Genomic DNA, 14,966 nt, shown 5'->3' on the forward strand with positions numbered 1-14,966 from the left:
TGCAGAAACAGTTCCTGTTATTTGCCCTCAAAAATTTATGTTGGGACTCGTCTAAAAATCTCCCACCCTACAAGGATCGCCTGAAGCTTATAGATTTGCCGACGTTTCAGAGTTGTAGAGAGATGCTTGGTGTTCTTTTTTTAATTAAATTAATGAAGGGGATGGTCAGTAGTCCCTTTTTGCTGAATGAGATAAATTTTTGTATTCCTACAAGACCGACGAGACATTTTAAACCTATTGCGTTGAGTATTTGTAAATCAAACTTTGAAATGCATGCTGCTTTTCGGTGTTTATGCCACGATTTTAACAAGCATTATGATTCTTTCCACACATCTGAATCGCTTTTTGTAATAAAGAAAACTTTGCTTAACAAGTTAACTAAATAAACTAATATCTGTAACCGTGAACGAAAAAATTACACAATATCTGTGACTTCTTAGTACAATTGTAACGTCTTCGTATATTTTCGCGGCCGCGTAGGACAATGCGAGCAGGGATCGGAAACTCGGCCCGACCACGCCCAAGAGTTCGTCTATACCGCGGAGCGGAAACTAGGATTTTCCGCCTGGCTCACATACAAAGTAATGACTACGGGAACATGGATCGGAAGCTCGGCCTTGCCATCTTGCTCGGCGGTACCATCTCCAAAAAAAATTTAATTTTTAAATTTGTGACCACACCTATGTTTTATATATAATTTTATTCGTACTCTCTTAATGAATCGATTAATATAAGTGTAATTCATTTTCATCAAGTGCTTCAAAAGTTAGACGAGGAATAAACATGAAATAGAAAACAAAAGAATAAGCTGGGTTCAAATTACGTTAAAGTTGTAAAATTTGAGCAAAAATTTTGAAAGTTGAACTCCCTTAATTGGGACGTTCTAAATCCAATGGCATCTCCCGTTTTACCAGATTGGCTCCGGTTTTCGAGATAACGGTATTTGAAAATTTGATTAAATTTTAACTATTTTATAAATAACGCCCTCAGTTTTGAAGTTATTTTACTAAACATTTGCTCATAACGGTTTTTTAATATTACCTTAATTATTCCTTAAAATTATCGAAATGGGTGCACTTTAGCGTATAGCTCCAATACAACTGATTATTCAGATATGTGTTTTCGCGCTATAACTCTAATTTCATATCTGAATAATAAATTGTATGCGTGCTATATGTTAACGTCTCTGGACAATCAGTTGTATGGGAGCTAGATTTTAGAGTGAACCGATTTCGATTTTATGAGATAGTGAAGGAAATGTTAAAATACAAGCGTGTGCAAAATTTTAGTAAAATATCTTCAAAACTGGGAGAGTTTTTTTTATAAAATAGTTCAACTTTAAGCAAAGTTTCAAGTACCGCTATCTCCAAAAGTGGAGACAATCGGGCAAAACTGGTGACGCCATTGAATTTAAAAGGCTCCAGTTAAGTAAGAGCAACTATTAGAACCTTTGTGGAAAAAAATTTGATTTGATACCACGCTCGAAATATTCTGACTATAAGAAGGAGCATAATTAAAAGTACTAAATCGGGGTTTTTACACACTTCTAGAGAACTTTTTTTTGAAACATTTTACAGGTATATGCAACGTTATAAGGACTAGTAGTTATAAAAATATTTAGATCGTTTAGACGTATTTTCCAAATGTCCCTTCAACTAAGATATTTTTGAAATAAAAATTACGCTCAAGATCGCAGAATATTTTATCTTTAAAAGTTGGTTTATTCTGAAAGCACACCTCTTGCTAAGGTGTCAAATTATTCGTAATTGTTTGTAGAATACAATACATACTTAAAATGTTCTTAAAATGAAATGCTTCAAAAACTATACGCGATAAACCGAAAATGTTGAAAATGGTGAAATGTGGAGTTACACACTTTGAGTTACTTGCCATTGCGTTATTTTTTAATGCACACTTTTCTTACCTACCACATATGAAGTATACACAAAGTGCTAAATGTCCATTAAATTTCAAATGGTGTGCTTCAAAAGGTATGACATAATTAATTTTCCCCTCTTAAAAATTACATACAAACTTCACTTGTTTTCATTATTTTTTTAAATTTAAACACCTATAATTCAAAAGTTATGCAGCAAATTGATCCAAATCCTTTTTGAGGCTTCAAGTATAAGTCAATGAATTATATCCAAAAGCAACCAGCTTGATATAGTTTCCAACAGCGAAAATAAAGCTAAAAACACCAAGGTTACCTGTTTTTTAGATTTGCCCATATACATTTGTGGTTACTCAATATAAGAACTGCAAATACTTTTCGTTACTTTGTGAATTTTTAGTGTATTATTTAACCAAATTTTTTAAATCATTACTAAAGCAGAGCGAAATGTGAAGAAGTAAAAAAAAAATATTTTTTTAAAGAAGAATGTATTTTCGCATTAAACGACTGAATCTAATACCAAAAAATGGTAAAGTTTGATTTCAGGAAGTATGAATTATATAGGTACATTTGACATATCGATGGTCCTCTGCAATAACGACACAAATCAAAATTCAAAAAATAAAAAGTCTTACTACTGTTAAGTGTCTCGGGTCTCTAATCCTTATCTAATTCTTGTCTATTCCATTTCTAATACTTACTACAGTAAGTAGCAAGGATTACTTAAGTATTTAGTAAGGATTAAACATTGATTATACAAGGATTAGAGAAATGAGCCACGTAGCAGTTTAAATTTTTTGAATTTTGAATTGTGTCGTTATTGCAGAGGACCATCGATATGTATACCAAATTTTCAAATTTTCTGTTAACAAAATTTTAACGAGCTCGCAAAAAAATCAATATATGTATGTACACATGTAAAAATATTTGCCCATAGTTGTAGCCAAGATAAAGTCGACTCCAAAGGTAGTTACAGCTCTTTTGACAGATATCACATTGAAAATGACATATATCAAAAAGCTGCAATCGACTTTATTTTGACTATAACTACGGGTCATTGCGTTTAAATTAACTAAGTTTCCATTTAATGTATAGGTACTACGAATTATATACTACTTTCGTAAATTTAGCTTATCGTAGTACACAGGGTATATCGTTTATGACTGAAGTCACAAAAATATCAAGCCATTCATAACTATTTATATGTACAATTTCATACGAAAAGAGCACTGAATTTAGTACTATGCAAAGCGGCCTTCTTTTCTTCCCACTTCTTCGTGCTTCCATAATACAACCTTTTGTAAGAGAAACGAGCTGTCACTGCGTACATATGTATGTATGTATGTATATCACCTTTTATTATTGCACCATGGTTTTTAGTTATGCCTAGTTAATAACAAAGTTTTCCTAGAGAACGGTTATTTTGAGAAATTATTACATATATTTATATCTGTGTTCGTATGGAATAGTAGCTAATACCATGTTCTGATCGACATCGAAAACATGTTTTCGTTGCTAAAAGTCCGCCAGAAAAAAGCCAGTTTTCGCTGAAAACTACTTGAAAACTCACGTTCCACTCATTCCAATCGGTGTCTTCACTAGTTTTTTTCGATTATTTATCGAAGTGGAGGTCATTTTATCATCTTTAATACGCCATTTCGGATTTATTTTTAATTGGTTGGCCAAAGTAAAATAAGAATGAAAGTAAAAGGTTGTAAATGAAAAGAAAATGTAGTAAAAGTATTTTGGTTTTGTTTTTGTGTAACAAAACTGTAATCAAATGATGTAAGAAATGTCAACGAAAACACTAACAGCCGGTGTGAACAGCCTTCAGCCCACAATCCCAAAACTCGTTTTCAAAGTGTTTTCGTTGTCGGTCAGAACATGGTATTATGTCGAAAGACTGGCTTTAGTATAATGCGACATTCGCAGCATACGATTGCGAAAGACTCACTGGCGCTGAGCCGTTGAAGAACTTTTGGAAAATAAATGTGGAAGAAATAGTTCCGATACTAGCAAGACAACATTCTTATTATTATTGTCATCAAAAAAATTCCTTGTCGTTTAAAGAATAAAGGGAATGCCGCATTATACTAAAAAGCCAGCTTCGCGACATAAGCTACTAATCCATACGAACACAGATTTGTACACTTGTGATCAGCTAATTAAACCAGCAACATTTCGATAAATTTCGGTTATTTGCCTTTTATTTATTTAATGTTTATTATTTATTTTTATGAAAGTCTAGCTTATTATATAACCAACACCATATAAATGCACATTTCTAACTTTGTGCAAAAATTATAGAAAATCTGCAAAGTTTCAGCTAAATTTTCAACTTTTTATTCAGATTTTTTACACATACAGTTTAACAGTTTTATATCCCATTAAATTCGAGAGGAATAATGTGAAAGTTTTAAGTTGCTAAGGAATCGTGTTGATTTTTAATAATATTTTTCTGATTGCATTGCGCATTTTTTCCTTACAAAAAATTGTTGAATATATTTCTATTTGAATAAAAAGGTTAACATTTAGCTGAAACTTTGCAGAGTTTGTATAATTTTTGTACAAAGTTGGAAATGTTCATTTATATGGTGTTTGTTATATAATGAGCTAGACTTTTATGAAATACTAGCCAATGCCCGCTTACTTCGCGGCGCCTAATAAGAACTTTTGCGTTGGCCAATGCAAAAGAGCGTTTAAAAGCAAAAATAGTCTGTAAAGTCGAAATTTTTGTTTTAAGTTGAAACCACTAAGGGGCAGTGTCCTCCTCACACATAGGCCAATAATAGTAACGCTGTGATACCATATGGAATACCAATCCTTTTCGGTGTCATGAGCTTTACCGTTGGTCTTATTTCCACCTGTGAGATCTCTGCCAAGCATGCGTAATCTTTTTCTATGATCTTACAACTACATACAACATTGGTGCGATATAAAAGTGCCTATAAAAGTTCTTATAAGGAAACTCAAGAGCACAAAATTGCGTTTTCTGTTATAGGAGGGCCAAGAATCCTCGCTGTCCCACAGGATGAAGAGCTTTCCGGTACATTGGCTCAATGAGTCCTGTGACCTCTTGTATATCTTTCAAATGAAGCAATTGATATACCCATGGTGATCTGTCCTTGTTAATTCGACACTTTTACAATTCGGGGTAATATTTAGGAATTGATTTCTAGGTAGATGCAAGATCGCATGATCGTGCATGAGGGCGTCAGACATACTTAACCCCATCCTTCATTTAGACATCTGAAAACTAAATTCGTATAACTTAAACATAGGGCCAAAGAACAGCGTTGCCAGGTTGACGTTTTTAACGTCATTTGGACGTTTTTTGTACCCTGTTAACGTTTGGATGTTTTTTGTGTAAAAAATTACGTTTTTTAACTTCCCAGTATTTTTTTTTTGTTACTAAATCTTATAAGTAGAACTGATTTTGAATTATTTTCTTAAAAAATCTTTATAATCTTTGTGTTTTACTGCAGCTGCTTCAAAAGATTTTTTCTGGATTCTTGGGCTAAGGATCCCATGTTCAAAGGCTGCTTGTGTAAACACTTGATGTTACGAGGCTTGTTTGCAATTGCACATTAAAAGCCAATTCAGGAAGAGCCGATCTATTGCAGCAGGCACGCTCACAAAAGCATCAAAAAAGCTGTGCAGCATAAACCGTCAGAAAAAAGTAGGCGACTTTTTTAATATATTAAATATTAAAATATTATGTCCATTCAATAACTTTTCTAGTAAGTACTTGCAGCGAGAGCGTAAAAGAAAAATAGAGAGTAAAATTGAGAGCAAGAGAAAATTTTCAGAAAAAGTTATTGAACGCAAAACTACTAAAAACTTGCAACTTAAGCCATTTTGACACTTTCTGACGGTTAAGTTTTGGCGCGCAATTTTCTTTTAATTGGGAATAGTTTCCATCGTCATAAAAATAAAAAAATATACAATAGATTTAAATTTTTAATCCATATTTTCATTTCACTAATTATGTTTCATCAAATCATCTTCTTAAACAGTTTGTTTACATTTGAGTTTGAAACATAACCTTACTGTTGACTCCTGCAAATTCCAGCTAGTAAAATTTTTACTTGCAAGAATTTGCAGCTCTCTCGGGTTGTTACGCTCTCGAATTCGCTCCCTCTTGCAAATAGTTTGGGTTATTGAATGCATTCCCAGTAAAAACTTGCAAGTACTAGCAACAATTAAAACTTGCACATTATTGCCCTGAAATTTAATGGGCTATCAAACTGCATACTCAATTCGCAGATTGTTTATAATTTTTGCACAATTTTTCTGGATTTATATTTGGTTCGTTAATGAGCTTGGCTTTTATGGAAAAATAATAAACATTAAATAAAGGAAAGAGAAACAGCCAAAATTGATCAAAATATTGATGACTTAATCAGCTGATCACAAGTGTATGTATAAAATGATTTTTATATTAAGGACCAATGAATTTTAAATGTGCTCTGTCCAAATGACATTTAAAATAATATACATTACGTACATATCGAGCCCTAACCGCCAAAATAACGTAAGCGACAAAATTTTCTCTTTGATGCAGAAATGCATCTAAATGCTCTAGGAATATTTCTGCATCAAAAAGAAAATTATGAAAAAAATGTCGATTACGTTATTTTGGCGGTTAGGGCTCGATATGTACCTTTGTATACAATAAAAGTTTAACAATAACAATTTTTTGTACATTCATTTAAAAACGACGTTTTTGGGTAGGAAATGACGTTTTTTCAGACCAAGAGGGACGTTTTCTCTTGCCGAAGACCTGGCAACACTGCCAAAGCAGACCAACCACACGGGGTTTCTATACATTTCGGCTGCAGCGCCATCCATTGGGTCCATTTTCTGCAAAACCATTGCTTACCATAAAATGAATACGTGTTATGAATATCAACCTCGACTCCAGCGGCGCTTATCGGGTCAATTTGTATCAAAAGAATTTTCCATCATACAGGTACATAGTTCACATTTAAAATTTGAACGAAATCGGTTAATAAATACGAATTTTATAAATAACTCTACTCCAGCACCACCTAGAGAGTTTTCTTGTAGCACGGAATAGGACCACATACATATGTATGTAAGATAACCTCCGACAATCTGACGGAACTCTACTCAGTGGTTTTTGAGTTTAGTCCGAACAACGAAAACGGCTATAATTTTATGTATATAGGTATGTAGATTAGACAGTCTATAGCGAAACTCGTAAAGTCACAGCTCTATTCTTTGTGAAAAATTAAAAAAAAAAAAATTTCACATAAATTTTAACTTTTACTAAAAATTAAAAACAAAGATGCAATAGTTCAATGGGATTTAGAAATCTAGGAGAAAATGGTTCCCAATCGAATAATACTTGCGCATTTATGTAAACGTATATCGATCCAGCCTTTCCTTACGGTATTGATAACTTATGTAGCTGTGCCAAATTTCCATTACTTACCACTTTTCGCCATAAGTACGGTATTGATAAAATATGAATCTGTGTCGAGTTTCAGGACGTTAGCGTAAGCGGTTCCAGAGATAAGCTATATGAGAAGTTCAGTTTGTATGGAATGTGCGACGCCCCCTTTTCCAATGCATTTGCAATATATGCATCAGTGCTAAGTTTCAGTTTCCCAGCGTAATTGGTTTTAGAGATATATTGGTTTTTTACGTTTTAGTCTGTATAAGAATTTTAGGAATATCCTGAGCTACATACCGAGTAAATTTTTGGTCGGAATATTTATTTTCAAGGTGCTGGCATATGTTCCAAATATGAACCAAATCGGTGCAGCCGTTTAGTAGTATAGTGAAATACATTGTACAGAGAACTATGAAATTGTAAAGCATGACGTCTCAGATTTCTTAATTTTTTGGCAGCAACAACAAAAAGTTTTGATTTTTTTTAGCGAAAAACCTTCCACACAGAAGTTGGTTATGCTTGAACACACTTAATTGAATGTCAATAAAATTATGTTTGTGGTTATATCAAGGCGAAATTTTGAGAACAGTCCGTTGCTAACTCTAAATATACACAACGCCACGCGCTGGAAAAAGTTAATACATTCAAATACCTCGGAACAATGTTCGACGATAAACTAAAACAAAAAAAATGGATTCTATATTTTCAATTAGAGCTCTAGCAATATGTACATCGGTGAAAACTGCATTTAATTCCATGTATTAGTTTTTGCGGGATGCGCTTACAAACATACAGGCAGACCAAAATTTTAAAAATTTTAGATTTGGCTTCTGTTGATCTAATAAACCCCCTATTAATTTTTCTTTAACATCTATTAGGTACAGATATCGACCTGTTGCAATTTTATTATTCTCAAATACTTTCGTTTGATACCCATATGGTAACATTTAGGCTATCTTATAAATTTAACTGAATTAAAGCTTCAAAAATATTTTCAAATGTAAGCTTCCTAATCCTCTTTAGTTTAATGTCCGTATTGTAATATTTCATTTATTTTACAAATTTAAATGAATACAATTTTTCAAGTAGTTGGCAAATCCCCTAAAAATATTTTCGGCGTTCAAATTTCCTGGCCTCTTTAGTTTGATGCCAATATTGCAATATTTAATTTATTCCATCAATTAAATTAAATTCAAGTTTTCAAATAGGTGGCAACCTTCCACAAATTTATTTACTTTATTATTTACTTTACCGTATTAATTGAATTAATTTGAAATTTTAAACACAGGTGGCAACTCTCTAATTTTTTCTTCTATATTGTAAGCTAGATCTCTAGCGATACATCGGTGCAAACTGCATTCAATTCTATGTTTTCGAGTGATGCGCCTGCAAATATACAGACAGACAGAGAGCAAAAATTCTAAAAAACTTTTATTTGGCTTCTGTAACTCTAATAAAAACCCATCATAATAATTTTTCTTTAATATCTATAAGGTACAGACCTCGGCCTGTTTCAATTTTATTATAAGTATGGATATAGAATTCATTAATTTTATCAATTTAATACAATAATATTTTTCAAACAGGCCCTCCCTAAAAATATTTTCGACAATAACATTTCCTAAACCTCTTCAGTTTGATACCCATATTACAATATTCAATTTATCTTATAAATTAAATTAAAATAAAATTTTCAAACAGGTGTCAACTCTAAAAAATATTTTTGGCTGTAAGCCTCTTTCTTTTGACGCCCATATTGCAATATCCATTTTTTCTTATTAATTTACTTAAACTGCAATTTTGAAACAGGTGTCAACTCTCTAATTTTACATCGGTGAAAACTGCATTCAAATCCATGCATTCGTTTTCGAGTGATGCGCGTGCAAATATATAGACAGACAGACAGACAGACAAAAATTATAAAAATGGTTGATTTGGCTTCTGGTGCTCTAATAAAGACCCCTCAAATTAATTTTTCTTTAATATCTAGAACGTACACACATCGACCTGTTACAATTTTATTATATATTATAACCATTAGATAGATAAACATTAGATAGACAAAAAAAAAAAAAAAATTTGCCAAAATTGTTCAAAATGTTGCTGGTTTAATTACCGATCACAAGTGTATGTACATATGTATTAATATATCTTTTTTATTTCCCAATTATTTCGTTATTACTTACCTCCATAAACTATTAATATTTTTCATTTATTTTCAGAAATGGTTTTTCGCGCCTGTGCATTACCCTATTTAAATTATGTTAATTCAGAATGTCTTACAAGATGCTGGAGAAAATTTAAGGATATGGTGTATCAGATGTCTATGTAGGAATGTACATATGCTATGGAACATGAAACTTTGTATAGAAATTAAGTGCTACACAAAAGGACTTTTAAAATATAAATTCTATTCATCGATATTAGTTGCACATTTTTATTACATCATATGTATAAAGGAATTGTATTTATGATAGGCGTACGCTAACATTACCACCACATTCTCCTTTTGATTCGAAGTCATATTCTGCAAAATAGAGGTAACTGATAAGGTATTATTTTTTATTTATTTTATTTCACTTACGTTCGTCCGGGTGTTCGCAATTGAAGCGTCCCAATACACAGTCGTTACCGAACGTAAGAAGTTTGTTGCCCTTTTTTGCTTTGGCGCAAATGGGTTCATATTTCTCACCACAAGCTCGGCTACAAGCCGGAGCTTGCTTCTTACTGCTTGCAGAAGATGCGATAATAGCAGATACAAGGGAGAGTACTGTAAATGAGTTTAAAAGTTGATTAGCAAATTTAATAATTTCAGAATTTATGTACATATACTGTTACTCCACAAATTCAGCGTATGGCTTTTTTTGTTAATATTCGCAATGTTATACATGTTCATATTTTTTGTTAATTTTGTTTTAAAACATGGCTTCTGTTTTAACAAATTCCATTTGAATCCAAGAATGATACTGTGTACAAAAATAAGGAAAAATATGCAAAGTTTCAGCAAAATCGCGAAATTTTTTATACAAATTTCTAAAAAGAATTCAGGTATGCTGTTTTATAATTTATGTAAAACATTGCGAATATTAACAAAAAAGAGCCGTATGCTTAATTTTGGGAGTAACTATACGCACAGTATCGGTCATATCTATAGCACGCCATTTCAAACCAAATTTGACAAGGGATGACGGAAATTCGTTCCATAATACATGATATTGTTATGTTTATTTATTTTTAAGAATTTTCGATTAAAATATAGTTCATTCTCAGACAAACCCCATATAAACCCAAGTTTAACAATTTGTAGAAAACTACAAAAAAGTGCAACAAATTCTCACCTAAATTTCAAACTTTTTTCGCGGAAGTGTTAGAATTTTTTGAGTACACAGTTTCTTAGCCCCTTCAATTTTAGTCCGATAATGTGCAAGTTTCAAGTGGATAAAAGTTACCGTTGATTTTTTTAGGTGTTGCGGATTTCTTCCATATACATTAAAGGTCTGCATCGGAATTCAGTTTGCTTCACTGTGACGTTTTTTTCAAATATGTATACTACTCATGCTCTAACAAAGAGGGCATGGAAGGAAGAGAAGTGAAGATATTGAGCGCTGTGTACATAAAAAAAGTACTCATACAAATTATGTTCCGAAAAAAGGGGAACATAAATCAGCAGTACCATGCTGTTAAACTTCCACAAAAAAGATGTTCCTTCACAAGTATTTTTTGAGTATTTTTGGAAGTTTTCGTTTAATGCTACATAATGTTAATGTTAGAGCTGACTCTTATGTTAAATAGCAAACATGGAGAAACAACGTAGGGCACTCCGAATATTTAGCCAACAGCATATTTTTATAAAGAAAGTGGACTCATTTTATACAAAGAACCAATTTTTATTACCTTCCTTTTATTAGCTCGGGATGTAACTATGTAATATTGATGCGCCTAAAAGATGCAGCGATTTCTATTCTCAAGTTACATACCGAATGACAATTATAATCGGAGGTTTTATTATTTGTACAAAACGATACTTTCATTTCCCAATAACAGGCGCACATACATATGAAGTAGCAACCCAGCCAGCAGAGAAACGTACTTTTTGCCGAATGTGCAGATTTCGTACATTTTTCGTATCCGGAAACGTTCAGAAAACGATTTCCAGATTTGTTCATTTTTCGTATCCGAAAAATGTCATCCTCTTATTTCAAAACAATAATTTTAAAATATTTGTTCAAACTGAGCTTTTGAAAACATGTATACGTATTCGCCAGTAGCTGAGTGTGCAGAGAAGTGTGCTACTATTTGTTAGCTTTCAAGAGGTCCCAGGTTCCAATGCCGTCAGAAGCAACACATTGAAATTATTTATTCAAATTGAAATAATTGCTGAATCTTAAAATTGTTTTTTGTTTCGTTTCCTGTAACTATGAAACAGTTTCTGTGAAGTTCATAATCAAATCGTTTTCATCGAAAAATTGAATAAGACTAATTTCAGGAAAACAGCCGAAAGCGCATCCGTTTTACAACCATTTTCGATAGTTTTCTGCACATACGTTTCGGATGAACACTTTGGTGGGAGAATTGACCTTTCCATTTTCGGATACGTTTCCGGATATTTTGCTGGCTGGGAAGCTTTCCATACGCATACATTTGTTTGTAGAAGATTTTAATTCGTTTGTAGAAGCCTTTGGAAATTAACAAAGTAGGATTTTGGAAATTTAAAAATTTATACAAACAATTTTCTGCTTAAAAATAGAAAACTTGTTACTTCACATGTATGAGCGCCTGGTATTGGGAAATGAAAATATTAATTTGAAAATAAAAACTGGCCATAAGACAGGTCGCGGGAAAATGGGCACACATTTTTCGATATTAAAAAAAAAAATTACATAATATGTACATATGTACATAAACCATGTATGTGTATGAAAGATTCGAACTTTTTTGCAAACATTGAAGCGTCCGGCCAGAAATGTAAAACAATATTTGGAGTATATATTGGAATAAAAAGAAAATGTATGTCTTTTCTTAACATTATGTTAAACGCTAACATTTAAAAGAAAAAACTTCATAATTATTCTTATACTTCCTATGAAGTTTTCAAATACTACTGAATGCAATCAACATACTCAAGTACTCTGGAAAAGCGGAACAGTGTTTTATGTAGCAGAGCTCTGTTGAGTAACATTTCTCAGTTCCTCAAATTTATGATGTTCTCTTTTTTTGTTCCTATCTTTTTAAGTACTCTAAAATATATGTTCCATTTACTCATGTACACATGTGAAGAGTATTTCTGCTGGTATATTTGCAGTGCTTTAATATACAAATAAATTGAGATTATTCATTATATGGAAGCCAATGCGACAAAAAAAATCCTAAAAAAATAGCGGTAATTCGTAGCCGCTTAAAATTTGCACATGATGTGTACTCAAAAAATTCTAACACTTCCGAGAAAAAAGTTTGAAATTCAGGTGAAGATTTGTTGGACTTTTTTGTAGTTTTCTACAAATTATTAAACTTGGGTTTATATGGGGTTTGTCTGAGAATGAACTATACAGGGTGACAATAAATAACGGGGACAAGCATTTTTGCATATTTTTCTATTATTTTTAGCAAAATTTAAAGAAACAACTTATGTATAATTACAATAGTACTAGGCATTACTAATTTGTGTTTAAACCGACATCAAAGTGGCCTCCCTTGGCACCAACGCAGAGCTTTAAGCGTTGTGCCGCAGTTCCTCTAGCGAAATAAGATCCCATGCACGGCGCAGTGATTGCTTTAGAGAGTCCAAACTTTTGTGTGGCTAAGTACAAGCCCTGGTCTCCAAAATTGACCAAATTCTGTAATCCATGGGATTAAGATCTGATGAGTACGGTGGTCATTCTGGAGCTGTGATAACGTTCGGAAAATTTTCTTTGCACCAGTCTTGAACTTCTGATGCCCTGTGAGCAGGAGCGGGATCCTGTTGAAATGTCCGTTCCAGTTCGCCAAAATGCTTCAAAATGTTGCGACGGCAAACTTCCCTATTGATTTTAACCCCCCTGATCCACAAAAATCAGAGGAGCTTTGCCGAATGACCAAATTCCGCCCAAACCATCACAGATTTGGAATTTTGGCGGTGCTCGATGATGTGTGATGAACCAGAAGCTTGTGCCGACCAGATCCTATCATTTTGACGGTTGTGCACTTGCTCAATAGTAAACAGTTCCTCATCAGTGAAAAAAATTTTTTCCAGCGAGCATTTGCGGCACGACGCAAGAATTGAACTCGCTTTTCAAATATCTGGCGGTTCCTTGGTGTATTGACAGTTCGTTTTCTTCCACGTCCCGGGCGATCGCCTTCATGGCCAAGTTCATTGAACCGCTGGATTGCTCTGGAAACAGTTTGGCGAGGAACGTTGAGCAACCGAACAATTTCTCATTGTCGCATTTCTTGGCGATGCAATTCCGAAATAGCACTTCTTTGTTCGACGTTTCAAAACTTTGATTTAGGTAACGAAATGAGTACTGATAACTAAATGACTGATAACTAGATTAAGTAGAGAATTCAACGTGATCTAAATTTTACAGTTATGTTGGTACATTCACGAGTACGACCTCGTTGAAGTTTGTCGCCGCTATTTCTTGCCATCCTGTATTTTAATTGAAAATTCTTAAAAATAAATAAATACACATAAGTGGCACACAATATCATTTTAAAATGGCGTGATATAGATATGACCGATACTGTATATGGGGCTAAATTCGCCAAGTGTACCAAGAAAAAAATTGTATGGCAGCTTTTTGCTCAAACTCCACCACGTCGTTGCTATGGTTACCAATGTGTGTGGTTTTTTCCGAGTTATACTAGTTTAAACATGCAAATTTTAGCCATTTTATGGCATTTTTAAACAATTACCATTTTACCAAATTGCTTATACAGTTGGATAATCTTGTTGACGCAGATGATAGCAGATTTAATAGCCTTTAGTAATACAAAAAGAAATTTAAGATTAGCGAACCATATCCAAAGAAAATTGCAATTAAAGGAGTGGACTTTTTCCAGATCTCAAAAACCAAAAATTTGGCTATATCTAAAGAACGGATATACTTTCTTGTATTCCGATATCGTATTCGGATTCCGCGGAAAATTCTACATACGGTTGCCCATGTATATCTAAAAAACATTGTAATTAAGTGAGTGCACTTTTTAAGATCTTAAAACTCAAAATTCGGTTATACATATCTTAAAAACTGTTGTACCCGCTTACATTTTATCTTTGTAGTCGGATTCAGTGGAAAATGTTACATTGTCTTTTTGCCATGCCCAGTACAAATTATATATCGTTGGAAAGCTTAGAAAATAAGATAGCGAAATATGTCATTTGCGAAAAAAAACATAAATGGTACATTGTTTAAAAAATAGAACACAATTTTTTAATTGCAAATTTTTTGCAAAAAAAGTAGTTTCCACAAAAAACACGGAAAAGTTCTAAAAAGTCAGCAAATTTTGATTCTCTATTATAGGTGTGACATGAGATAAGAATTTTAGAACTTGTGCCTAAGAAAAAGGGCTGAAATTCGCATGTTTAAACTCGTATGCCTCGACAAAAAACCGCAGTAGAAAAAAAAATTCGTTTACACATTGGTTACCAATAACCACAGCAACAACTCAAGTAGC

At 33.0% G+C, this 14,966-nt stretch overlaps 2 protein-coding genes across 4 annotated transcripts in view; one reads left to right on the forward strand and one right to left on the reverse strand.

Annotated features, from left to right (window-relative positions):
- The window catches only part of LOC118747676 (iron-sulfur cluster assembly scaffold protein IscU), a 280,428-nt gene extending 270,692 nt beyond the window's left edge, over positions 1-9,736 (forward strand). Inside the window, exon 3 of one of the 2 annotated variants that reach the window (XM_036481756.1) lies at positions 9,587-9,736. The gene's annotated coding sequence lies outside the window, so the exon portion shown is untranslated. Of the gene's footprint in view, positions 1-9,535 lie in introns of both variants that reach the window. The other variant, XM_036481741.1, reaches the window with a different exon arrangement.
- The window catches only part of LOC118747699, a 93,021-nt gene continuing 87,759 nt past the window's right edge, over positions 9,705-14,966 (reverse strand). The window contains exons 1-3 of one of the 2 annotated variants that reach the window (XM_036481780.1): positions 10,146-10,218; positions 9,898-10,083; positions 9,705-9,840 (exon numbers count right to left, since the gene is read on the reverse strand). In XM_036481780.1, the coding sequence (XP_036337673.1) occupies positions 9,782-9,840; positions 9,898-10,083; positions 10,146-10,209 (309 nt within the window). In that variant the 5' untranslated portion in view covers positions 10,210-10,218 and the 3' untranslated portion in view covers positions 9,705-9,781. Of the gene's footprint in view, positions 9,841-9,897; positions 10,086-10,145; positions 10,219-14,966 lie in introns of those variants that run through there. The other variant, XM_036481789.1, reaches the window with a different exon arrangement.

Source organism: Rhagoletis pomonella, unplaced genomic scaffold, assembly GCF_013731165.1.
Source record: "Rhagoletis pomonella isolate Grant_MI unplaced genomic scaffold, Rhpom_1.0 Rhpom_scaffold_00001, whole genome shotgun sequence".
Classification (NCBI taxonomy): Eukaryota; Metazoa; Arthropoda; class Insecta; order Diptera; family Tephritidae; genus Rhagoletis; species Rhagoletis pomonella.